Genomic DNA, 24,972 nt, shown 5'->3' with positions numbered 1-24,972 from the left:
TTAATAGTTATGTTGGGGTGGGGGAACCCATCTAAGGTATGGAGTCCCCAGTGTGGTTGTTCGATCCGGAAAAGTGTTGATGGGGTCTGCACAAGTAAGGGTCATGGCGTTCCCGAGCTGGTATGGGCGGCTGGGAACAATTTCGTTGGGAAGGTTCAGAGCCCAAGGTTTTAATAAAGGGTGGACCCCAGAGGACCTGCAACTAGGATATTATATTTCAATTGTTTTCTGCAAGGTTTTTGTTGATTTATATCTTGATTATATTATTTGATATATATATATTTTGTTGTTCAGTTAAAATAATTGACATGTTTTGTATTGGTTATGTATATATATTATATATATTTATATGGTTAGTTAATAATATATATGGTTATTATTCGTGATTAATATGTTATTTAATATGTTATGTTAATAAAAGGCCTGCGGGCCATCTAAGCAACGTGGTGTATTTATTGTGTATGGGTAAGGGGCGGTGGATGTTGGGGGAAAAATAATAAGTATGATGAGGGGAAGGTATTTTGAGCAAGTTGACCAAGCTATGTCTTGCGGCAGTCATGCAGATTTATAGTCTGGCTTTTGCTGTACAACTCCCATTCTTTATAGCAACTTTGCCACAAATACCAGACATTCTACAAAGCTACTGTTCCATTTTAATCAGGGGTGTAGTAAAAAAAAAAGAATAGGGGGCACAGTACTATCCATGACATGCATGCTCCACTACACCCCTGCCAATTTGTCACTCAAAGGGGAAGAAACTTCCCCCAGATTGACATCATGATACTAGAACCCCAGGTCTGAGATGGGATGGCAGGTTGTGTTCAGAGAGATAACCTACCAACGGCCCACAGCCTGCAATTCCATATGGGAGACATGGTCCGGAGCTCGGCTGGTGCGCCTCCCCCTTCTCCTGACCCCCCGGGGAGGTGGATCGGCTGAGCCTCAGACCACCAAAGAATTCTTTAAAAAATAAGAGTAGGCACGGGTGCGTTCCCACCCGTGCCCGCCACACTACACAACTGATTTTAACTAAACATACACCTGAATTTCCAAGTTTTTGCTGTGTTGTATTTCCTATTTTATCTAAGAATGGTGAGATTATGCTTAGACATTCAACTTCCATCTGAAGTCTGTTCAGGATTTTTGTATACATGTGTTTGCTTGTCTCTTTTCAGACAGTAATGGCACATGGCTGCCACCTCTCCAATGAAGAGCTACATGTTTTTAGAGAAAGGGGGGCTGCAATATCACATTGTCCAAATTCAAATATTTCGTAAGTTAATATGACAATATGTATCATATTTATTTAAGTACATTTATAAAAACTGAACTGGTGGGGAACTTTTTTGCATAAAAAACTGTGAATGCTATGTACCACGTTTTAATTTTGTTTTTCTTGTTTTACGTACAGCTAAACTAAACATACATTAATATGTTTGATGCTAAATATTACCTATTTATAATAGCATATAAACACTGTTTCTTGTTACTTAAAATAAACCTGTTCGTCAAGAAAATGCAGCACAGCGAGAGCACCTGCAAGTGGCAAAGTAATTCATAGGCAGGAATGGTGCAATGTTGGTGTTTATTAGCAGGTGTCTCCCAGGAGCCAGAACCAGGTCACAGGTAACCTCCTACTGCTTTCCTGATACTGCCACAAGACTGCAGTTTAAAGTAGCATAATACAATCAGTATATCCTTAACACCAAAATTATTAGGCACACATCTGCTATTCATGTAAATGTCAAACTTGAATTTACCACCTTGTAGATTTCAAGTCACTTTTGGTTGTCCTAATGTTGGGCATCCTTTTTGACTAAGGGGAGGCTGGGGAGGTTGGTGTCATGGGACCAAGCACCAGTTTTATCAACATCAGCTTGTGTTCAGTTTTCTTAATGACATGCTCTATTTAAATAAACTTTGGGCTAACAGGAGAGCCACAAACTGCTGTATATTCCAAATAGGCAAAATTACCTGGCAGCAGTTTGAATCTCTCCCCATTCCAAAATTATAAAAAAAACTTTTTGTATTGGTATTTAATTTGGTATTAAGCACCCTGAGTTAGTCTTAACAGATGCTTCCTGCAGATAAATAAACTTGCATATAAAATAAAAATTTATGTTTGACACTTTTTGTTTTTTATTAGCCTATGCAGTGGTTTTCTGGATGTTCGAAACATTCTAAAGCACAAGGTTAAACTGGGATTTGGGACTGGTAAGCAAATTATTTTTATGTTTTTTAAGGGTGTGGATAGGATAAAATGCCAAGCTAAAAGCTTATATATGATTAACACTAAACTCCAGACAAATACCTAAATACACAGATGAAAAAAAAACATAAAAGAGCTGCTTTACTTGCCAAATGATTTGTATTTCTGGCTATCCAGTCCTGGCATTTGTCATGCCTTACAAATTGCACAGCTCTGTGTGGCAGAGAAACAGTCTTTCTCGATTACATGTAGCCTCACCAGTCACTTTATTAGGTTCATCTGTTCAACTGCTTGTTGATGCAAATATCTAAAAAAGCAATTGCATGGCTGCCAGAAATCTAGTAAACTCCTAACTTTTTTGAGCTGACAGCACTGCCTCTGCTGCACCAAGCAACCCTGTCTAAATTCTCCTCGGCTGGATTACAGAACATCCCACCCTTCCCTCATCTCCATGACATATGTGGAAGGTGTTCTGCAGTCTAGCAGAAGAAAACTGGACAAGGCTGACAACAGTGCCTGGGATTTTAGTACAGGAAGCATTATCAGTCATTATCATCTTTTTCAATTTTTATACTAGCTTTCTATGTATTCTCTTTAAATTCAAGTGAAATTCAGAAGAAAAAAACTGTGTTAAAAAGTTGCCATTGTGCCTGAATGCCTTTGTTGTCGTGACACATGCAGTGTATTTTGTATTAGTATTTTTACTTGATTTGTATATCCACAGATGTTGCTGGAGGATATTCCATATCCTTACTGGACACCATCCGGAAAGCAGTAGAAACTTCAAAAATTCTTTTCATGGAGAAGCAAAAGAGACAAAAGGAGACCAATGAAATTAACAAACTACAGAAAGAGAAATTGGACACCGATAAGGTCAATGTAAATGGCAAAGATAGCATACTAGAAATGGAAACTGAATATAAAGTTTTAAGTATCGAAGAGGCATTCCAACTGGCCACTCTTGGAGGATGTGAAGGTCAGTGATCAGCATAAAAAATGTACATCTCAACTCCATTGTGAACTTTTTTATTTAATTTGAAGGATAGACCCCTCCCGTTCTGTCTTTGCCGCCAATCTCGGGCAAGTGCAGAAGGGGCTTTCCTGTAACGTAAAACAAATGCTAATCTCACACGTGTGTGATATCTGCACTTATTTGTGTATGTAAAGCTACCAAGCGACATCAATGAAAGCACTCTGGATATGTTAGAGAATATGTTCAGAAACTAAAGGCAAGCATGTGTGATAAGAGACTGAGAACATACAACTGAAATTAGTTAGAGACTCGGATCTTGTTAAATGAGACTTTTACAAATCATTGCATCCATATATCTGCTCCCTATAGCCACCAACGGACTGTTTCCACATTTCCAGGTTCATTAAATGTTCCCAAACTGTTGCTTAACCCTAAGACCAGCCTTAAAATTTATATGACATGGTAAAACAGTAACCATCAAAACCGTTTGAGATGCAGTACCAATTTACTAAGTTTTGTTTCGGGTAGATAATATGGGCAGCATGGTGGTTCAGAGGTAGCACTCTGGTCTTCGCAGCACTAGATCCCAAGTTCAAATCTTGGCCAGGACACTATCTGTATGGAGTTTGCAGGTTCTCCTTGTGTCTTCATGGGTTTCCTCCCAAAAACATGCCGAGGGGTTTATTGGCTTCCCCCAAAAACAATTGACCTTAGACTGTGTAAATGACATATGACCATGGTAGGGACATTGGATCTGTGAGCCCCTTTGAGGGACAGTTAGTGACATGACTATGGACTTTGTGCAGTACTGTGTAAGCAAAAAGACACTGGGGTTCAAGTGGCAAAAGTCAAGTATATATTTGGCATAGTAAATCATATGTTGTAATCTCAGTTGGATAACAATCAGTGAACATAAGTGAAATTCAATTGGTTCATCATACAAAACATGTATCAGAAGGAGTTTGGACGGCCCCATGTATATCCAACAGAAGTTCCCATTAGGGGAATTTTCCTATTTGGATATACATGGAGCTGCCTAAATTCCTTATCAAATAGTAACCATTATGTTATTCTCTTGATTTCCTTACAGCTTTAAGTATTGATCACATAACTGGAAACTTTGAAGTTGGCAAAGAATTTGATGCACTGTTAATCAACCCTGAAACCACAGACAGTCCCTTTGAAGTATTTTCTAATATTCCTAAAAAGGTACTGTTCACATTTGTCTAAAACTAGAGTTTTGTGTAGCTGAGTTGTTAAGAAAAAAACACTTAAGTTTCTCAACTAAACTAGTACGTTGAAGTGTGATCATGTCAGCATTTGAATGTATGAATTAGAATACCTGTTAAAAACGTGAAATGTAATACTTACCATAATTTTCCTTTCCTGAAAGCTTCATGGCAACATACAATCAGCTTAACCCCCTTCTCCTCCCACTCTCAGGGCCTAATTAGATAAATTAAAGGCAATCCATACACCTAGCGTCCCATACCTAGCCCTCCTCCAAAAATTAAGGTGGATTTGTATGCTGCCATGGAGCTATCAGAAAAAGGAAAATTACTGTAATAAACTTTCCATTACAGTATTCATGTCAGCATATGAACAGGGAGAAAACTAGTCCACCAAGGGAATGAAGCTCAAAAATAATGCACACAAGAAAACAGTGGACAGAACTATTGTAAGCTTTCATTGAGGTGTCTCACCAGCATATCCATTAGGTAGATTCCAGGATTCACATAATGATCCAGATTTTTAACATTGGGGAGCCCTTGAAATAACTTTCAGGTCTTCAGGGAACCCCTGCTAGAAATACTATATGCATAGCTCACAGTATATTAGCATGATGGTCAATAGGAAGAATACCTCTTACATTGCTGACCATTGGGAAGAATGTCACCCTTACAGAGCCAACAAGATCATTGGTGTCAGTTGTACCTGACCTGAGAGACACAAATTGTTGATTGCTCAAGGAACCTCTAGCAACCTCTGGAGGACACCCAGGGCTCCACAAATCCTACAATATTAAACACTTTAACAGTAACTGTTGGTTATTTAATAATAATAACTACTATTAATACTAACTTAAGTGTAAGGTAAGGATGTGTTTCCTTCAATCATCTAAAAATATATACATTCAGTTTGTTTCCATTGCATGCAATTTTTTAACCAAGGTACACAGAACATCATCTTCCTTAAATTAAGTTAAAGTAAGTGAATATTCACTTTGTATACTACCTAAGTCCCTAACCCCACACAATCTCTAAAATCACATCTCCAAATAAAGCAATCACACTCTTTCTTCGACCCTGGATAAAGTTGCCCCTACCACCTTCTACTACCCAACTCTGGCACAACAATCACACCTGACACCCCCCTCCCCCCTACAACTACATTCTCTGCCCAAGACCTAGCCACCTACTTCAGATAAAATTGTCAAAACTAGAAATGATGTCTCTTCTCATTGTGTCACTCCAACCATATCCACCCCACCTGTATGTCATCACTGGCCTCCCTCAGCCCTGTTACTGTGGATGAAGTCCCCTTTCTTCTCCCATCATCTCCATCTACTACCTATATACTAACCAATTCCCTCTGATCTACTCTGTGCCCATTCCTCCACCCTGGTCCTTGCCCTAGCCAAAATATTCAACCTCTCCCTTTCTACTGGTATCTACCCCTCTGCTTTCAAACATGCCATAGTTCTCCCTATCCTGAAGAAACCCTCTACAGACCCTTCTCCAGCTTCTAGCTACCATCCTATCTCCCTTCTCCCATATGTCTCCAAACTTCTTTAGCACTTTGTCTATAAAAGACTCACTGATTACATGAGCACCAACTCTTTCCTTGACCCTCTCCAGTCTGGCTTTCAAGCTGTCCATGTCAAAAAAGCCCTCTAAAATGGCCAATGACCTCACCAGAGCTAAGTCTCAAGGCGACTTTTCCCTGCTCCTTCTCCTTGATCTTTCCTCTGCTTTTGACACTGTTGATCACCCCCTTCTAATACAAATCATGCGCTCCATTGGTATCAGTGCTCTCTCTTGGTTTGCATCCTATCTATCTAACCGCTCCTTTTCTTTTCTAATAATGGTAATTCCTCCTACTCTCCTACCTGTTGGTGTTCCTCAAAGGTCAGTCCTTGGACCGGTTCTTTTTTCTCAGTACACCTCCTCACTCGGTAGTCTCAAATTTATCTGTCCACTCCAAACTTGTCTCCCTCAGTCCTGGATAAGGTCTCATGCTGCCTGGCTGCCATCTCATCATGGATGAAAACCAAACTCATTGTGGATGAAATACCGAACTCATTTTCATCCCCCCCTCACATTCCTAATCTCCCCCTGACATATTCTTAGCTGTTAACAACACTAGGTTTGCAGGCAGATTCATCCATCATTCCCACTGCTCCTCTTTTGCTTCATCTCTTTGTAGTTCCCTTCATTGGCTTTCAATTCACCTTGGAATCAAATTCAAGCTCCTGTGCTTTGCCTTCAAATCCCTCCACAGTTCTTGTCCTACTTACCTTTCTGACCTAATAGAAAAAAACACCCCTAGCCACTCTCGTTCCTTCTCCAAAGACCTACTAATGACTTCCTCACTCATAACCTCATCACATGTATGGCTCCAAGACTTTTCTAGAACTGCCCTGACTCTCTGGAAGTGTCTTCCTTGTCCAATTCGGCTTACTCCTCCCTTCTGCTCCTTTAAAAGAGCACTCAGAACCAATCTTTTCAAATCTGCCTACCCGTCTTCTTCTGTCTTTTAAAACCCTCACTACTCATCGACCAATTCATATCCCCCCTCCTATTGTGTGTTACTTCCCCCACCTCCTAGATTGTAAGCTCTTTGGGGCACGGGCTCTTTCTGTGTCACTGTCTGTATCTGTCTGTCATTTGCAACTTCTGTTTAATGTACAATGTTGAGTGATATGCTGGCCCCATATAAATACTGTTTATTAATCTTATTATTATTAATAATAATAATAATAAAGTATACTACTCCCGTTCTTATCTCCAGTAAAAAGGGGATATTGTGCACTCCATCAGAGGTGATTGGTTGCTACAAGGACCTGCTACATTTTGCTCTGTTTTTTAAAACCTATTTGTCTTTGTGTACATTGCCAAGAAATGCCAAAATTGGACAAACTAATGTTGGCTTGAAGCAGTGATTGCATATAGCCTCATTAATAAGGATATGCCACCTAAATCTGTCTTATTGAAACCTAACATTTTAGCATGTAAGCGTTACAGGGAAATGGAAAATTCATGATTGTGTTCAACTTTTGTTTTGCTTCTCAGGATGGTGCATGTGCTTAAATCTAAATGACAGACATATTGTTGAGCTTTGGATACATCAACAGAACATTTAGTAATAAATGTGTTCATAATTTTGTTGTGCATGAACAATGAACACTGACATTAACGATAATAACCAGAGCAGCTTTCAGTTATATACATTTCACAGACCAGACATGACCAATAAATGCAGATTAGTTTGGGGGTTTTCATATGTGCCTATTTTTTGGTAGAAAACGTATACATTGTACTGAATAAAAATGCATTTCAAAAAGACACGTGTTGCAGGTAGGGGTCACTCATTTGCACTTTTACACTTTCATTTTTTGCCCCTTTTATTGAATATTTATTGCACAAAAATGCAGGTATTGCATATATCCCATAAGGTTTGAGTTGCCTCCCTTTTATTTAATTTCAGATTATTTTGCTGCACATATTGGGTCATATTTATTAAAGCTCTCCAAGGCTGGAGAGGATACACTTTCATCAGTGAAGCTGGGTGATACAGCAAACCTGGAATGGATTTCTTCAACGTAATTTGCTATTTGCTAGCAAATATTTTGAATCCTGGACCAGAACCATTTTAGGTTTGTTGAATCACCCAGGTTCACTGATGAAAGTGTATCCTCTCCAGCCTTGGAGCTTTAATAAATCAGGCGCATTGAATCAATAATAGTTTAATGTGTGTATTTTACTGGCAGATTTTGTAGAACAGCTTCTGGTATTCTCTCTTATCTCTCTCAAGTGAAAAGGTTGCTGAGCAGAGAACAACTGTAAATTTCTGTAGCTGGGGAAAAATTTTCCAAAGATACATCTGACTTTGTTCTCCTCGATGGTAGAAAAAGTGGGGGCATCTTTAAATTAGAACTTTTGGCTCCCATTACAAAATACATCTTACAGCACTGCAAAACCCCACAGATACCTCTGCTGGTAAAGTCATCCTTATATAGCTCTTTGTGATGTAGTGGTAAACAAGTTGCACTCCTCCTGAAATATATACATTACAGAGGATGAGAAACTGAAGCATGGAGCCATCATTGCTCATTCACAAGGCTGTGACAGCATCTGGCAACACCAACTCTCTGCTTTCTATACTGCCTCTGTTCCAGTTACTGACCCCCCCCCCCCCCCCCCTACAAGCAGTGGTAATGTGGAGTCTTTATGGTTAACTTAAACCCAATAAATAGGGGCAGGCAAAGTATAGTCAGGTTGGAGTTCCTATTTTTAGATGTGATGTGATGTTCCATTATATTTCTCGGTGGGGTGGGGGTCCTATGTTTGTAATGCATCTACTCCATGACAAATCCTTTTACTAGATGTTGCTCCCCTCTTAATGCCTCAACTGATGTTACAATTGTTACTTTTATTAAAAAGGATCTGGCTAAAGCCTTTTAGGTATGTGACTGCAATGTCTGTAAGATGTACAGCTGTGAGCTTGAGTAACAGATATTTTTTGGTATTTCTAGTAAGAGTAATAGTTTGAGGTTTAAGAATATTCCAACAAATACGTTTTAGGTCTGGAGCCAGATAAAAGACAAAGAAAAGGCAGTATAGGTGTTCTAACATTGCTGCTATGCAATAATAGGTCCTAAAATAAAATTAGAACTGAATCATCAAATATTCAGATTTGCCATGTTTTAGGAAAATTATAGAAGTGTGCCGTAACAGTACCATAAAATATGCATTTATTCTGTAAATACTCATATTAATATTATTATTATTATTATTACCTTGTATTTATATAGCGCCAACATATTTCACAGCACTTCACAAAGTCCATAGTCATTTCACTAGCCTTTCCTCAGAGGGGCCCACAATCTAATGTATCTAATTTTCGGTAAAACAGTGTGTGATCAACTTCCTACTATCATTAACCATTTGTCTCAGTAGATTGGCGGTGGCTTATAGTCGTTTTGCTGAAGGATCTGTTATGAGAAGCAAAGCCTAGGTTCTAGCATGATGGCCACCTCCACCCAGAGATGCAGTGCAGAACAGGCCATGGTAGGATGGTAATGGGGAAAGGATTAGTTGAAGGGGACACACAGGCAATGCTGATGAGTAGTCCTTGATTTTTGCCTTTTGCCTGTCTTTTTCTGGCTGCATATTTCAGAGTTTAGTTCCTTTTACATTTTCAACAGATTTATTAGCCCCCTAGCGGTATTCCTGAGTGTGGATTTAACTTGAAAAAAGTGGTAATCCCGAGTCACACTCAAGGTCGCATAAAACATAAAAAAAAAACACTTACCCTGCCCCTGCAGGTCCTCGGGACACGTCTTCTTTCTTCGATCTTCAGCCAGCGACTGCAGAGGCAATCTCCGGCGAGCATGCGCCGGTGCGGGCAGGAGGAACGGCGGGAAAATCAAATAATTTTGTATTGGATTCAATACAAAATAACTGTATTTAGTCCGATAAAAAGAAATCTTTAAATAATATATATATAATTATAATTATAATACTATATAATTATTTTACATGCTACTGTATAGTTATATTACAGTTTTTTTTTTTAACAGGTTTGTGTGTTTTTTTAATTTAAAGTTTATTTTTAATTTTAATAAATATTGGACATATATATTGATGAGTTATGCCTACGAAATATAGGCCTACAATGTAAAATAAATTTCCATGCAATACGAAGTATCAGTAATCTGTACCATTTATATTTGATTGGAGTTTAGCTAATTAAAAAAAAACAAATAAAAAACATAGTAAAGAGGAATTTATTTACGTGATTTTTTTTACTTTAGTGTTATATTGAGAAGTTTATTGCTGGATGTTTAACATAAAAACATATTCTATTTTGTGTCAGCCCTGATCAAGAGTCCTTTGGTTTAATCATCTGGCCAAAAATGAAAGTCACTGAGGGAAATGATTGTGTCTCCCATTCTGTGACACATTTTCGGCCAAATGATTACAAGCCTGCCCACCACGACAAGGTAGACTCTTTAGGGCAGGACCTACTCTAATCTACACTGGGCTACACTACTTGATGCTAGTCATCGTTCTTCTAGTGTTGGATGTGTGTTCATATTAGACCTTATCTAATAACTAGATTGTGTTTAGATGTAAGTGTGTATGCATTTGTGTGCATTGGGTTTGTGGGTGTGCTTTGATGTGTGTAAATATATGTGTATATTTATGTGTTATCTACTCTATGCTAATTTATTTATCTGTATGTGTGCATCTCACTAGTGTATATATCCATTATGAATGAAACTTATTGGTCATTTCAAACTTGAATTCTACTCCATACTTTCAATTAACTTGGACTTTCCAGCGTTGTTCAAAAATGAGATTCCAAGTATGTGGCCCCCAAATATTTGTCCCTTCACCCTGTGGAATGAGTACAGGAGTACATAAGTGAGCACCGCCCTTCCCTCTGTCAAAAGCAGACTAACTAATATTTACCTTTGCAGGGCCCAGTGATATCTAAATATGGGATATGGCAAATTTGATTTCACCACCCTGCAAAAAAAGATACCACTTATTAGGATTATGTATAAAGGAAATAAATCAGCACTTACCTGATTGGGATGAGGCAATGGCAGACAAGGGAACCAGCCAACAGATCTTTCTATACCCCTATATTTTCTACCCAGAAGAATACAGTTGGTGACAGCTGAATATAAAGGTCGTCATATTCATCTATAAAAAAGAAAATCTGTGACTGTGAACTCACATTTTCTCCAGCGACATCGAATGTAATTTCTCGATCCAGATGTTCAGACCAAACGATAACTCGCCGCGTGCGTTCGTTACCAGTTTCCTGATTGATTGGACGAACAAAAACATGCTCCGTATCTTCATCGTCACTTTCAGGAATAAGTGTCCGACAATTGGGACAGGTACGACTTGTCCTTAGCCATGTGGTAATGCAGGCCAGGTGAAATTCATGTGCACAGGGGAGTATTTCTGTTTGCTGTCCCTGCTCATACTCCATCAAGCAGATGCTGCAGCTTGGCTGATCCTCATTCTGGTTGTTGGCAGGGGGTGTCCGGTCATTCTGGGGTCCTGGATGGTAGTCATCCCCACGGCTGACTGGAGAATGGCCTTGGTCCCTTTGTGAGGAGTTGGTGTTTGGACGTCCTCTTCTTCTTCTTGGTCTTTCAGGCAGCTGATGTTCAGAAACTCTGCCGCGAAGTGTAACTCTGGATCTGGTCCTGAGAGCTACCGGAGAATATTGGCCTGTTGGGCCTACCTCCTCGTGTGAGGGCATTTCAGGGATGTTGGGCCGTGGATGGCCTCTGACAATACGCGTTGGCACCCAGATGGTATCAGATGCTCCTGTAGGGGATTCAAAACGAATAGAAATCTGCAATTCGCACAAAATCTCAGGATAAATGCTTTGGAGATGCTTCTAGGAAGGCTCCTGAGCAAGTAGTGGAAAGCATCAGTGTAGCTATGCCAACCATGACATCACAACGGACTGACCAATGGCCAGTCATCTCAACTGAAAATGTCAGTTATTTCCATAGCGCTGCCTGTCAGCCCAAGACCTTACAATCCAGTGATCATGTGTGTCCTCCTAGCCAATTGTATGCCATGCTGACAGACCAATGTCCAACATAGAGTGATTACCATACCTCTGATCCACAGATGGAGTGTTTGCAAAGTTTTGTGGCTTGAATTTATCAAGCACTATGACACCGAGGGACCACCAGCCAGGTTCCCCTCTAGGTGACATTTATGAAGCATATTGGGGAACTTCACCTGGACAGTGGACAGCCAGAGATATACCCCAACCAGATAGGTGGCCACACCAGTGTTAAGAGTATACAGGAGGTGTATGGACCACTTCAAATGTATCTAGTAGTGGGAGGGGAAGGGGGTTAAACCATTTGTATGCTGTCTTTGAGTAGTCGAGACTTCATATACTAACCTGATGCCAAAAAGTATATTAAGTCTTCCTTAAGCAGACATGTTGTGCATTTAAGTGATCCTGTGCAGACGAAATGGCTTTGATGTGTATGTCATTTTTTTTTCATTTTGTATAGAGCGAATATGTGTCCCTGTTGCAAATTTCACTTCACTGCCTCCCTGGTCAAATATTATCAGCAGGAAAGGAAGTGAGGGGAAATATTCAATAAATGGTAAAGAGTAGTTTAAAAGCCATCAAGAGTTCAAATCTTTCTCTAATCTATTCAAAACTAGAGAAAATAAACTTTTTTGGCTTGACATACAGTTTAAGCGTAATGTCATAAAATACTGCTAACTGCATTCCTTACAAACTATAGTCGCTAATAAATTTCTGTACTACTGACAGATTTAGCTACTGGTTTCCCCTTATCCTATTAGCAGGAAATCAGTAACACAGAAATGTAATTCTCAATCCAGCCTTGTTTATATTTGGCAATAGGTCATTAGTCAAATAGTATAATATTGGGAGTGACAAGGCCGCTTTATTAGGATGCTGCAATGAATATAAAAGAGAATGCTAAGCAAATGTTTTTCTGTTCAGATAGTTGGAAAGGTTGTAGTTGTAAGGACAACACATTTTGTGACAGGGACCATGCTGACAGCTCCGACTGTTACTTGATTACTGTCATGTTGGGGTTGCTTCATGGTCCTGCGGCAGTAATGTACAATGGTGGTCTTAGATCTGGGTCTACTGTCTGGTAGTGGTGGCTAGATCAACAAGACAAGTTGAAGAAAACTACAATTTTCCTTACAAATAGAATTATTTACATATATGATTTTTACTGTGCATTTAGCTTTTTTTTAATACTTTAATAAATACTTTTTCATCCTAATTTTGTTTTCTTTTTTTTAAGGATATGATCCAGAGATTTCTTTATCTAGGTATGTACTTGTATATATTTTATATTAGATTAGTATAATTTATTATTTTAGGTGAGATTATGAGAACAAGTTTTTTGAAAGGTTTAAATAACACTACAAAAGCTTTCCATTGAATTCTATTGGGCAGTCTTCATTGATGCTTTAGTTTTTCTTTTCTGAAGTGAAGCATGATGTGTTTTCCTTGCTACATAGCCTAAAACTTGCCTAGAGGTGTTGGTGACATGGCCTAATATATTAAAATAAGGTTCATATAAGGAAGTTTAGTGTAGCCTTTGTCTTGTGTCATCAAATAAATAAATATTTTATGTTTTCAATACAGTAGAACCTCGGTTATCCGGAACTCAGATAACCAGAAAATTCAGATAACCGGCACCCGACAGCTCCGCTTTCTTAATTGCTCCTGCAGCCCTAGCAGAGTTGTGGCATGTGTTCTGCATCCAAAAACATATACTGCAGCTCTGCTAGGGTGGCAGGGGCAATCAGGAGAGCAGAACTGTCAGAAGAGCAGGACAGAGCTCTGCTGATTGCTCAGCTTCGTGACTGATTGAGAAAAGGGAAACCCTGATTACGTTCAAGCATCATCAGGGTTTCCCTTTCCTCAGCCATTCAGTACTAGTGGTAAATAAGGACAAGTCTCCCAATTTAAGTCTAGTGCTGAATGGCTGAGAAACCTCAGTTTCAAAGTAACCTCAGTTAACCAGAAACTACACTTATCCGGAATCAGCCATTTCTCCGTGGGTGCCGGATAACCGAGGTTCTACTGTACTCTGTTTTATAAAGAGATTTATAATAAAATATAAAATGGCAAAAAGGGATAAATCATGAAGTAAAGCTGATTTTTTTTACAGAATTTTTTTTTCACTATACTAAACACACAATTCAGTCTGCAGTTTATAGCACAGAAAAAAAGTTTGAAGCAGCTCAAAGTGAACTTTGGTCACTTTGGTACTGTACAAATAAACGTTTCCTCTGGGATGCTGCCAGAATCTCAATAACTCTGGGTAGGTTTTCACCTCTTTATAATGTAAACCCTGATACAAGGTATACGTGGTCATGGCTTCCTTCATGTGAAACTTCCCCCCATAGTGACATCATAATGCCAGAACCTGCCCAATCTCTGGGCTAGAGCTCTCCAATCAGCAGGGAGCATGAGCTTTGTTGCTTTTAGAGATATCAAGGGTCTTTTTCTACATATACTGGAATGGGACTGGATTTTTTACTCAAGCTGTGACTGCATTAGAAAGAAAACGATCTATAAGACATTGAACACTATTGGTTTTGACACGCCTGGAATGTATTTAGCACTTTTAAACTAAAATCCTAATTTTAGATTTTGAGCAGATACTTACTTTGCTGAACCTAAACATGTGCATGTGTTTCATCTCTGCTAATATATGAGAATTTTTTTTCCCACACTGTTTGTTTTACAAGTAACTGCATTGAAGTTTGTTTTTAATTCAGGTGACGACAGGAATATCAAAGCGGTTTATGTGTCTGGAAGATGTGTGGTGCCTTTCCCTAACAATTCTTAGTGTGTTACTGAAGACCATTGATGAACCAATATAAATGTAGCAATACACACATAACCACAATTGTATATGACTACTTTCACAAGATCAGGTTTAATATTTATTGCCTCTATTAACAATGGAGCTTGCATTGTATTGTAGATCAGCACTTGACAGTAGAAATATGTCTAAAGAAATACCAGTGCCAAAAAAACAAAAACTGTACTAAAACCATCATATTCACATCATCAGTCAGCTGGAGCTAAATTGTAATAAATAAATAAATACATTGAAACAAAAAAAGTTCTTCTATTAAGTGTGATGTTTGTTCTTGCTACTTATGGCTTATTTGATAATATTATATGATGTGTGTAGAAGGCCTCAAATACAGACCCTGACATTATTAAAGGGCCTCAGGTAATATTCAATGAATATAATACTACAGAAACTGTCACAGACTGCAGACATGTGGAAATAGGTAGAAACTATAAGTATTCTACAAGAGATGGTTTAGAGACTGAAGTTATGCCACAAAAGGTGGTCAGAGACGGTGAGCATGCTACAGAACATGGTCAGAGACTACAAGGTTGCTACACAGGATGGTCAGAGACTGCAGTCATGCCACAGAAAGTGATTGGAAACTATGGGTCTGATTTATTAAAGCTCTCCAAGACTGAAGAAAATAGACTATCATGGGAGAACCTGGGTGATCCAGCAAATCTGGACCGAATCTGATCCAGGGTTGAAAAAATGGTCAACTAATAGCAAATGATTTTTAAGAAATCTATTCCAGGTTTGATTGACCACCCAGGCTTTCCCATGATAGTCTATCTTCTCCAGTCTTGGAGTGTTAATAAATCAGGCCAATTAAGTCTTCTACGGAAGATGATCAGAGATTACGAGCATGCTACAGTAGATGATTGGAAACTACGTACATTCCAAAGACAGGAGATGGTCAGAGAAGTCAGAAATGCTACACAAGGTGGTCAAAGTCTGGGGACATGATATAAGAGTTTTTGGAGACTAGGAACATACATCAAAAGATAGATATGGATTTGAGGCACATAATACGAGACAGATAAGGGTCACTTCTGTAGAGCACCTGTATAAACTGTCTTCTGTTTGACATCTGTCTTTGCATCATCCATTATAAAAGATATGGCAAAATACCAAAGGGATGGACAGCACAAAAAAAACAGGAAGGAAACAAGTAGTAGTCTATATTATTTTTTTCATTATTTATTGAGAAAAAAATAACAGTAACAATGGTTATTTTAATAAATATACATATGTTTTGCAGAAGCTATATGTCCCCTTCTTCAGGATACAAATGAGACCTACATTATAATACATAATTCTTATTAACAATTCCGAAAAAAAACAATAAATCAAGAGTAACTATCAATACATATTTCATAAAAAAATAAAGCTTACCTATGCCTGGATAATTTTTAAAGTGTATAGAGCTTCCCCAGGTCTGAAGTTGGCATCAAAAAGCAAAGGAGGACATCTGAAACTACATCCAAGCAGCAAACAAAATGCTATTCCATGTTTCTAGGTTGCCTCTAAATCAAACAACTGAATGCTTAAAACATTAATGAATGAATAACAGCTTAGGGCAATTTCTTAGAGATATTTTATGTTTGTATATATATTAACAATTATGTTAGCCTTAGGTAGGAAGATAATCATGGTGGTATCGTTCTATTCTAAGCAACAATTTGAAATCAGTATCCTACAGGCTGTAGCATCTTTATTACATTAGAAAGAGGGGTGGCTACAATATAGTAATAAATCCACTCCAAAATGTCATGATGATGTCATCAGCTCCTAGACGTAGTCAATGGTTGCAGAGCAATCCGAGCTTCAATAATCACTTAGTGCTGCAGGCACAGGGTCTCCTTCAATATTAGATAGGTGAGAGATTCCACCTCCATCTTGGCATAGCCTCAAGCTGTTTATCCAGAATAGTTTAGTGGATAACAGTTTACCTGTGTCTCAGATAACCCCCTTAGCTTCACTGGATTAAATCCAGGTTAATGCACATACTAGATATACTGACATAAAATCAAAAATGTAATAATGAAAGCATATACAAAGTAATTTGAAAAAAGATACACATATTTACAATATATATAATAAATTTGAAAAAAAAAGGGGCAGCATTCATTTTTTCCCCACATTGCATTAGTTTTTTACTCGGTCCTAGTGTATAATTCATTCTCAAACCACCTACTTCTATTATTATGAATAGTTTAAAACTTAATTGTTCATTAAGACCTGAAAAGTAATTCGCCCGTATGTTAAAGATCTACTTTGTTTCCCACTTTAATAGTTCTTTAACAAAATCACCACCCCTCTGGTTGGAGTAAAGGCGATCTAGTGCAATAAATGTTAGATGGTCCAGATCAAATTTATGATACAGACCCATATAATGGCTTAACAGAGTAATGATTCTTCTACTTGAAATGTTATATATGTGTTCATGTATTCGCCCACCTTTTGGTCTCTTGGTCTTACCAACATAAAAATGTCCACATATACAAAAAGCTAAATAAATCACCACTATTGTATCACAATTCACAAAATGATGTGCTGTGAAGTTAATTTTTTGTGGAAGTGGTTTATTTTGTTCCTCATTTTGCTTACTGTAAATGCTTTTACTTTGAGTACATTTTGTACATGGAAAGGTTCCTTGTTTTTCTTTTTGTATAGGGTATAATAAGCCTTCATTTGTGAAATGGCTTTTACCAATTTGTACTTTAGTGATGGTAATTTATGGTAGGTTATTTTAGGGTATGATGCCAAGTGTTTTTTTTATCTGAACCCCATTTCTTATCAAACCAGATTTCACAAATACACGTATATTTTAGGTTATTTTAAACCAAACAAATGTATGACAGCACCATTCAATAAACACATTAGTCAACAGGTATACATGTAAACTGTATCTCTCTCTCTCTCTCTCTCTCTCTCTCTATATATATATTGCAATTGATAAATAATTTAACCAGCTCATAACTTTGCCATTGTCAACCTATCAGGCACTGTCATTTCTGACCCACTGTAGATTTGGAATTTTCTGTCCACATTGCTGCTAGCCTCCTGTCATTTTCTGTCTACATATCAGACAAAAAGCCTTCAAATGTTATTTAAATTTAGAATGCACACATTTCCTTACAGGTCAAAGTGTGGCAGGTTACTTGCCCTCCTAGTTTCCTGTACCTTTACATTCAGACCTTTAAAGTAGGTTTAAATGTAATTATTGGATGAATTAAAGCTAAAAAAGGCAGGAAAGGGCAAAGGTTGCTAATCTGTCTCCTTGTCTCCTGTCTCCTTGATTACTCAAAATCCTTCAGAAACAGACTTCAGCACTAGAGTAGATACTTAAAAAAAAAGTTTAGATTCAGCAATATTGCAGACAAATGAAACTAGAACGGGGGAAAGTGGGTAGGTGTCCTATCAAGAGTTCATTTAACTTTTCCCGAATGAATAAATCAACAAATATATAATTTAAATATGTAAATATAGAGGAATCACTATTTGCAGATATGTTTAAAGAAGCTATCTTCTTCGTGGTAGAAATTCTGTGATATTGTCATGTGTCATGAGTGCATCTACTCAGTATAACAATATAACCAGGAATACCTTTCAATAGCACATTTATAAATACAGTGACTGTCACTTTTCAAAATGTTATCCTCTTTCTTTCAAACAATATTTTAGGTATTTGCATATATGAATTATTACGCTCAATTTTATTACTCAAAGAATGGACATTAAAATCTTAGCAGAGAAATATGCTAGAAAAAACATTTACGAGGGGGTGCTGAGAAGTTCCTGGCTTTGTCCAGAAAGAAGAGAGCCAGAGTTATGAAATAACACATTTATTCAACATATTCCCTCCTGAGACTGATGCACTTGGTACAGCATAGTTGCAGCTTTTCCAGACCGTTCAAATAAAACTCCTTTGGTTTGGGCCACAAACCAGCTCTCAGCACCATCTTTGACGTCAGAAATGTCCTCAAAATGTTGCCTCTTCAGGTGTTTCTTCAAATTGGGGAACAGATAATAGTCTAAATGGGCCAGGTCAGGTGCGTAGGGGTTGGTGGTGGACCAATTGGAAACTTAGGGTGTTCAAATATGCAGCCACAACGTTGGACATGTGCGCAGGTGCATTGTCCTGCAAAAAATGGATCCCTTTAGTCAACTTTCCACGGCGTTTCTTCCTAATTGCCTCCTTCAGCTGGTCAAGGAGGTTAGCATAATACTGTCCGGTGATACTAGAGCCCTGAGGTAGGTAGTCCACCAACAAAATACCGTCTTTGACCCAGAAAAAGGACGCCATGAGTTTTTTGGCCAATTTCTGGGTTTGGAACTTCTTCGGGCACGGGGACCCACTGTGGCGCCATTCCTTTGACTGTTCCTTGGTTTCAAGATCATAGATGTGGAGCTCAGGTATCATCCTCAGTCACTAACCTAGCCAAAAAGTACTGTGCAGCTTCAAAATGGGCCAAAACGGCTTTGGATGCTTCAGCTCGTTCCTTCTTCTGATCACTGTTCAAACATTTGGGCACCCACTTCGCTGAAAGCTTGCACATGTCTAGGATAGTGGTGATAACAAACACAACCCGTTCCCGTGAGATGTCAAGTATCTGGGCTATCTTTTTTGGGGAAATTCGCCGGTCCACAATAATCAGCTCATGGACAGCATTATAGGTTGCCGGGTCAGTTGAGTTTGGGGGGCATCCACTGCGGGGTTCATCTTCAACGGTGAAATGCCCAGTCTTGAAACAAAATATCCCGGTTTTGACAGTGATGTAGGAAGGACACTTCCCCCCCAGTGTTTGTGACATCTCAGTGTGAATGTCTTTTGCTGACTTTCCCTGAAGAAACAAAAACTTCATGACGGCCCGTAACTCCAAAGAAAAAACAGTTTTAAGAATGGCAAAGACCTGATATTTGCACAGTTACATACTAAGATATTAGGCTGTCATATGCCCCCACACTTATTTTTCTATTTCATCTGGAAGGGGGCAAAGCCAGGAAATTCTCAACATCGCCTCCCACACAACAATTTTGCAAACTGATAACTTAAAAACTAAATAAAAGGTTGCATTTAGTTTTAAACAAATTCTCTAAAACAAATATTTCTGCATTCTTCGGAGCTGGCAGATCCCTGTTCAGTCGTTTATTGTTAGCCATAAATAGTTCACACTACAGATAAATAAGTCATACGTTCTAAAGATGTCCATAAAGTTCATTTATAACAGGCAAGGGACACACCATTAATAAGCCGTCACTTTTTCATGGATCAGAGTCCATTTAAAAAAAAAAAGAATTGTGCAATGAAAATGTGTGTATTAAAATAATTTAGGGAACCAGTACAGATACTAGATTCTCGCTCTGATTCTCAGGGCAGGTATTTGTTTTTAAAAATTTCTCTCTGGGATAAGAAATTTACATTGGCTTTTTTTACGCTCCAAATCACAACCCACAATGGCCCTTTCTCAATATTTGGAGTTACTGAAAGGGTTTTCCGAGGGATCTATTATTGTGGATGGGGACTTTAATTGTGTTTTGGATCCCCGCATAGATACTTCATCAGGGAAAACCCCGATCTCCAATTCCAAACTGAACTCCCTTTGTTCTAAATTGCGCGATTTTAGAATAATGGCTATGTGGCGCATTTTGCACCCCACTACCAAAGACTATACCTTTTTCTCCCACCCGCACAATATGTATTCTCGCAAAGATTATATCCTGGCGAGCCATTCCATACTTGATTGGTGTCCTATTGCTTCTATGGAGTCCTGCCCCTGGTCTGACCACTCTTCAGTGTCCCTCTCATTTCAGATTCCCCATATGGGCCCTAGAGCATGGACATGGAGATGCAATGACTCTTTGTTTAAAGACTCTCTCTGTGCAAAAGCGGCTCCTCTCTGTGCAAAAATCCACTCTCTGGAACGCCTGCATAAACTAAACATGGCCCCTGCTGTATTTTTAGAATTGACTGCTGCTAGAACCCATCTCTTGAAACTGTACGACTTGGCTCACCAACGCCACAGGGATCGTTTCCATAAATTGATCTACCAATATGGGGATAAATTTGGCAGACTACTGGCGAGGGGTCTTCACCCGCGCACATCCACCACATATATCCCGTCCATACACACTCCTGATGGCAGGTTGACATCTATCCCCAAAGAGATTCTGCAAACTTTTATTAAATAATATGCGGAGCTCTATCAACTACGCCCTGCTCCAGCTACTCCTTCCTCTCTACAGGATTACTTAACTAAAACAACCCTTCCAACTTTAAATTCTGAGGTGATTTCTCAATTGGAATCCCCGTTTATGGAGGAGGAGGTATCTGCTGCCCTGCAGGCCGCCCAGACCGGAAAAAGCCCGGGTCCAGATGGATTCACTCCCATGCTTCTAATCTTGTCCCCTTCATGACCAAAGTGTTTTCTTCTGTTTCTGCCGATACGCTGTTCCCCTCACAAAGTTTGGAAGCGCATATTACGGTTCTTCCCAAGCCTGGCAAAGACCATACGGTCTGCTCTAATTATAGACCTATATCATTGATGTAATATATCATGTGAATGCAAAACTCTGAGGAAAAATCATTTACCCTAACACATAAGTTGGCCTTAACCTGTAGCGCTCAAGAGGTTAATTACAAAATTCTTTCCAGGTGGTATTATTGCCCTGTGGATCTCCATAGAATCTCCCCTACACAATCTATCGTTGTTGGTGATGCCACTTACAAAAGGGGACAATGCTTCATATATGGTGGGAGTGTCCGCTTATATATCGATTTTGGGACACGATAATTCAGGTGTATAATGACAGCACTGGGTCCACCATAACCAATACGCCCAATATAGCTCTTTCATCTATGGTTCCGGGTTCGCTCAAAACCATCAAAGGTGGGGTCCTACGTCATTTTCTTACGGCAGCAAGGGCCAATATTCCGAGATTGTGGAAGCAATCTGCTGCTCCTTCTATAGCCAATTGGGTCTCCGAACTTGAAAAAATCCGCTATATGGAGTTGTTGGTTGCGGAGGATGATGATAGATTGGAGCAATTTAGAATTACCTGGTCCATTTGGGACTGGTTTAAAAACTCTCCCTGATTCCATACATATTTTATTTAGTTTCCAGGCTTACAGGCTGGAACACAACCCCGGTATTGAGGGTTAATATATATCTCTTTTATTTTTGTATCGATCCGCATTCCCCTCCTCCCTCCCCTCCCCCCCCCCCCCCCCTTACTCCCCTGGGCTGCTTTGTTATATGTGTCTATCTTTGTTTTTATTTACTCTGTTGTTTAGGAATATTGGTTTACACCCTGTGCTATACGCTTCCGCTAGCGGATATGTAGCTGTTTTTCCAGGTTTACTATGTGCTATATGATCCCCTTAGAACTGTTATGCTTTTTGTCATATTTTTTGGGTATATGCAGCTTCCTGGTACTATATGTCTGTTAAGACGAAGCCTACAGTTATGTTTGATATGATGTATGTGTTGTATATCTGATTCTTTTTGTTATGTTTACCTGTTATTTTTTTCTCTGAAAACTCAATAAAACTGATTGAAACAAAATAATTTAAGGAGATTACACATCTAATCACTTTATTACCTGATCCCATGCGTCATTACATGAAATTTGTGCTCTCATTTTCTTTTAATCCTGAGGATTACACAGTTGGTGCCAACATGCTCAAGATAATGCCCCATTTGCCAAAAGTTTGTGCATGTGATAAGGTTACAATATCTTGAAAAGTAGGAATCCATTGTTCTTGTCCATTGTATTGTTTGTTATACTAGGGAGTTGTAGGTGTTTGGAGACACCTATCTGATCCTGTGCTGTGCGCCACTGCAGTATCACACCCCGCTTATTCTGCACAGCGGTGTGGATTGCAGCAGCAGCAAGGAGAACAAGGAATTAGTTGTCTGCCCTTTGATCTGCAGTTCACAGCATCTCCTGCTTCCCCTTAGCCATACAGCCTAGCATGTATCTTCTCAGCATCCCCAGCACACGCTAAGGCTGTACACAGCTGAAGGGGATTTTAGGGGTAAATAAGTCTCTGGCTTTATCCTCCCCTGCCATTGGCTTGCTGACTTACTGCTAGCGTGTTTATTCATTGGATTTACTGTTGCTGATTCTAATTATTTCCTGACCCTAATTGTATACTGCCTGGACTGACCTTTGCCTGTGACACTGACTGTTTTCTCTTAACCCATGGATACCTTGCTGGGGTGGATTATATTTATGATCTCTGATTCTGTTTTCTGGACTTGCCTTTGCTGCACTCTCCAGCGTTGGACTGTCTGTGAGCTCCTGGTCCTCTATCAGTCCTTCCCCAAACATCATACTTTGCACACAAAAGTCCCGGGGGCAACCATGTGCGGGGGCACCACAACTAGCATCCCAAGTCTGAGAAGGGGCTTGCTATAGGTGAAGAGTCGGAAGCTAGTTTAGAGGACTGGAGTCCTGAATGCTGGACCAGGTCCTTACAGTATGGGTATTTTATAAAAAGCATCAGAAATATAAAAACCTAATAAAACCAATTTTGAAAATGATTTCCCCTTAGATAAAGTTCTCATAGAATATTGAATTAACATGGATTTATTTGTTTTTTCACACTGATCAACTGAAGGAAAACTGTTTATTGTTAACATGAAAATAGGCAATAACAAAAAAACCACAACATAATTGACTTGAATTATACGCCCCATCTAAAACAGTTTTTGGATGCACCTTTGGCAGCAATTAAAGCCTTGAGTTTGGGTGGATAAGTCTCTATTAGTGTTGCGCAATCTGTTAGCTACGTTTTTTGTTTTCCACTTCTAAAAACCATTTTAACTCTTTCAGGCGGCATGAGGATTGTAAGTGAACAGCCTTTTAATTGTCCAGCCACAAAGCCCTATTGGATTGAGTGCTTGACTCCTTTATGATCATTCAAGGTCATTATATTTTATAAACATTTCTGTGTATTTTTCTGGCTTTGTGCATCATCTCCTTGAGGTTTGGAGAGTGAGGGCCTATACCAAGATTAGATGACATCAACCCTGCAAAGCAGTCATCCTCTCACAGAAAGATGCCGTAAACAACAGACATTATGAGGTTGTGCTACTTGGAGAAATAATTCTGAAACCCCTGCAAGAGGAAAGCTTTAGGGGACATCATTAGTATAGACAGCACATTTGTACTATATGTTGCTCTTTTACAAGGTGCAAAGTTTAAAGAGGCAGTTCAACTCCAGGAGCACTGAACACAAAGTATAAAAACAGTTCTTGCAATGCTTACACTAAATATGGTAACTTTGACTTACTACATAGTAAATAAACCAAAAGGTTACAGGTCATTGTCACTGATTTACGTAGATAGTTAAACTTTAATTGCTTGACTAACAAAAAGCCATTAAAGTAACATATATATCCTGAGAAAACTGCAGAAACCTTTATCTACTGGATTCAATTTTGTTCAGGAAACAAATGTTTAATTAGCCTTTAAACTTTAAAACTTAGTTAATAAAATGTAACTATGTCACAATAATTTATTATGGGGTTTTGACCACTGAATATATAAATGGAGGAATATTTTGTCTTTTAATGCACACTTGTTATTGTCCACCAAACTGCATGACATATCCCAGAAGTTTAAAAGCTATAGAATTAACTCCAAGGGGCCGATTTATTAAAGCTGTTCAAGACTGGAGAAGACCCTATAAACTATCATAGGGTGATCCAGAAAACTGGGTGGATTTCTTAAAAAATCATTTGCTAATATTTAGCATATGTTTTCAATTCTAAACCAGATCCATTCCAGGTTTGCTGAATCACCCAGGTCAGCTCATGACAGTCTATCTTCAGTCTTGGAGAGCTTTAAAAATTTGGCCCATAATGTTTAAAACATTGCTGTACAGGTTCACTGAACTACAGGATGCAAGCTATACATAAATCACAAGTAATAATTGTAACGTTAAGTTGAACTCTAACCAAAGTGTTTCTTTACCTTGGGAAAGGCTAGAATCTATGTTGGGTTTTTATGGCTATCCTTGCTCCCAGTGGAAAGCGTTACCTAGTTTCTATTTTTGGAGACAAAATTGGAGGAAGGAGTATTTTTTTCCAAAGAATTTTCTACTTCTGATAGCCATTACCAGAACTGGAATCTTCATTATGGGAT

The 24,972-nt window shown here is 38.8% G+C and overlaps 1 protein-coding gene across 1 annotated transcript in view; it reads left to right on the top strand.

Moving 5' to 3' along the window:
- GDA (guanine deaminase) overlaps positions 1 to 15,081 on the top strand; it is a 64,176-nt gene extending 49,095 nt beyond the window's left edge. Inside the window, exons 9-14 of the mRNA XM_072404157.1 lie at positions 1,176 to 1,273; positions 2,147 to 2,214; positions 2,934 to 3,185; positions 4,273 to 4,391; positions 13,243 to 13,270; positions 14,732 to 15,081. Coding sequence (XP_072260258.1) covers positions 1,176 to 1,273; positions 2,147 to 2,214; positions 2,934 to 3,185; positions 4,273 to 4,391; positions 13,243 to 13,270; positions 14,732 to 14,802 — 636 coding nt within the window. The 3' untranslated portion in view covers positions 14,803 to 15,081. The remainder of the gene's footprint in view (positions 1 to 1,175; positions 1,274 to 2,146; positions 2,215 to 2,933; positions 3,186 to 4,272; positions 4,392 to 13,242; positions 13,271 to 14,731) is intronic.
- The last annotated feature ends 9,891 nt before the right edge of the window (positions 15,082 to 24,972 follow it).

This window comes from Pyxicephalus adspersus, chromosome 3 (genome assembly GCF_032062135.1).
Source record: "Pyxicephalus adspersus chromosome 3, UCB_Pads_2.0, whole genome shotgun sequence".
Lineage (NCBI taxonomy): Eukaryota > Metazoa > Chordata > Amphibia > Anura > Pyxicephalidae > Pyxicephalus > Pyxicephalus adspersus.
The sequence above is the reverse complement of the archived record's forward strand: the minus strand, read 5'-3'. Positions and strand labels throughout refer to the sequence as shown.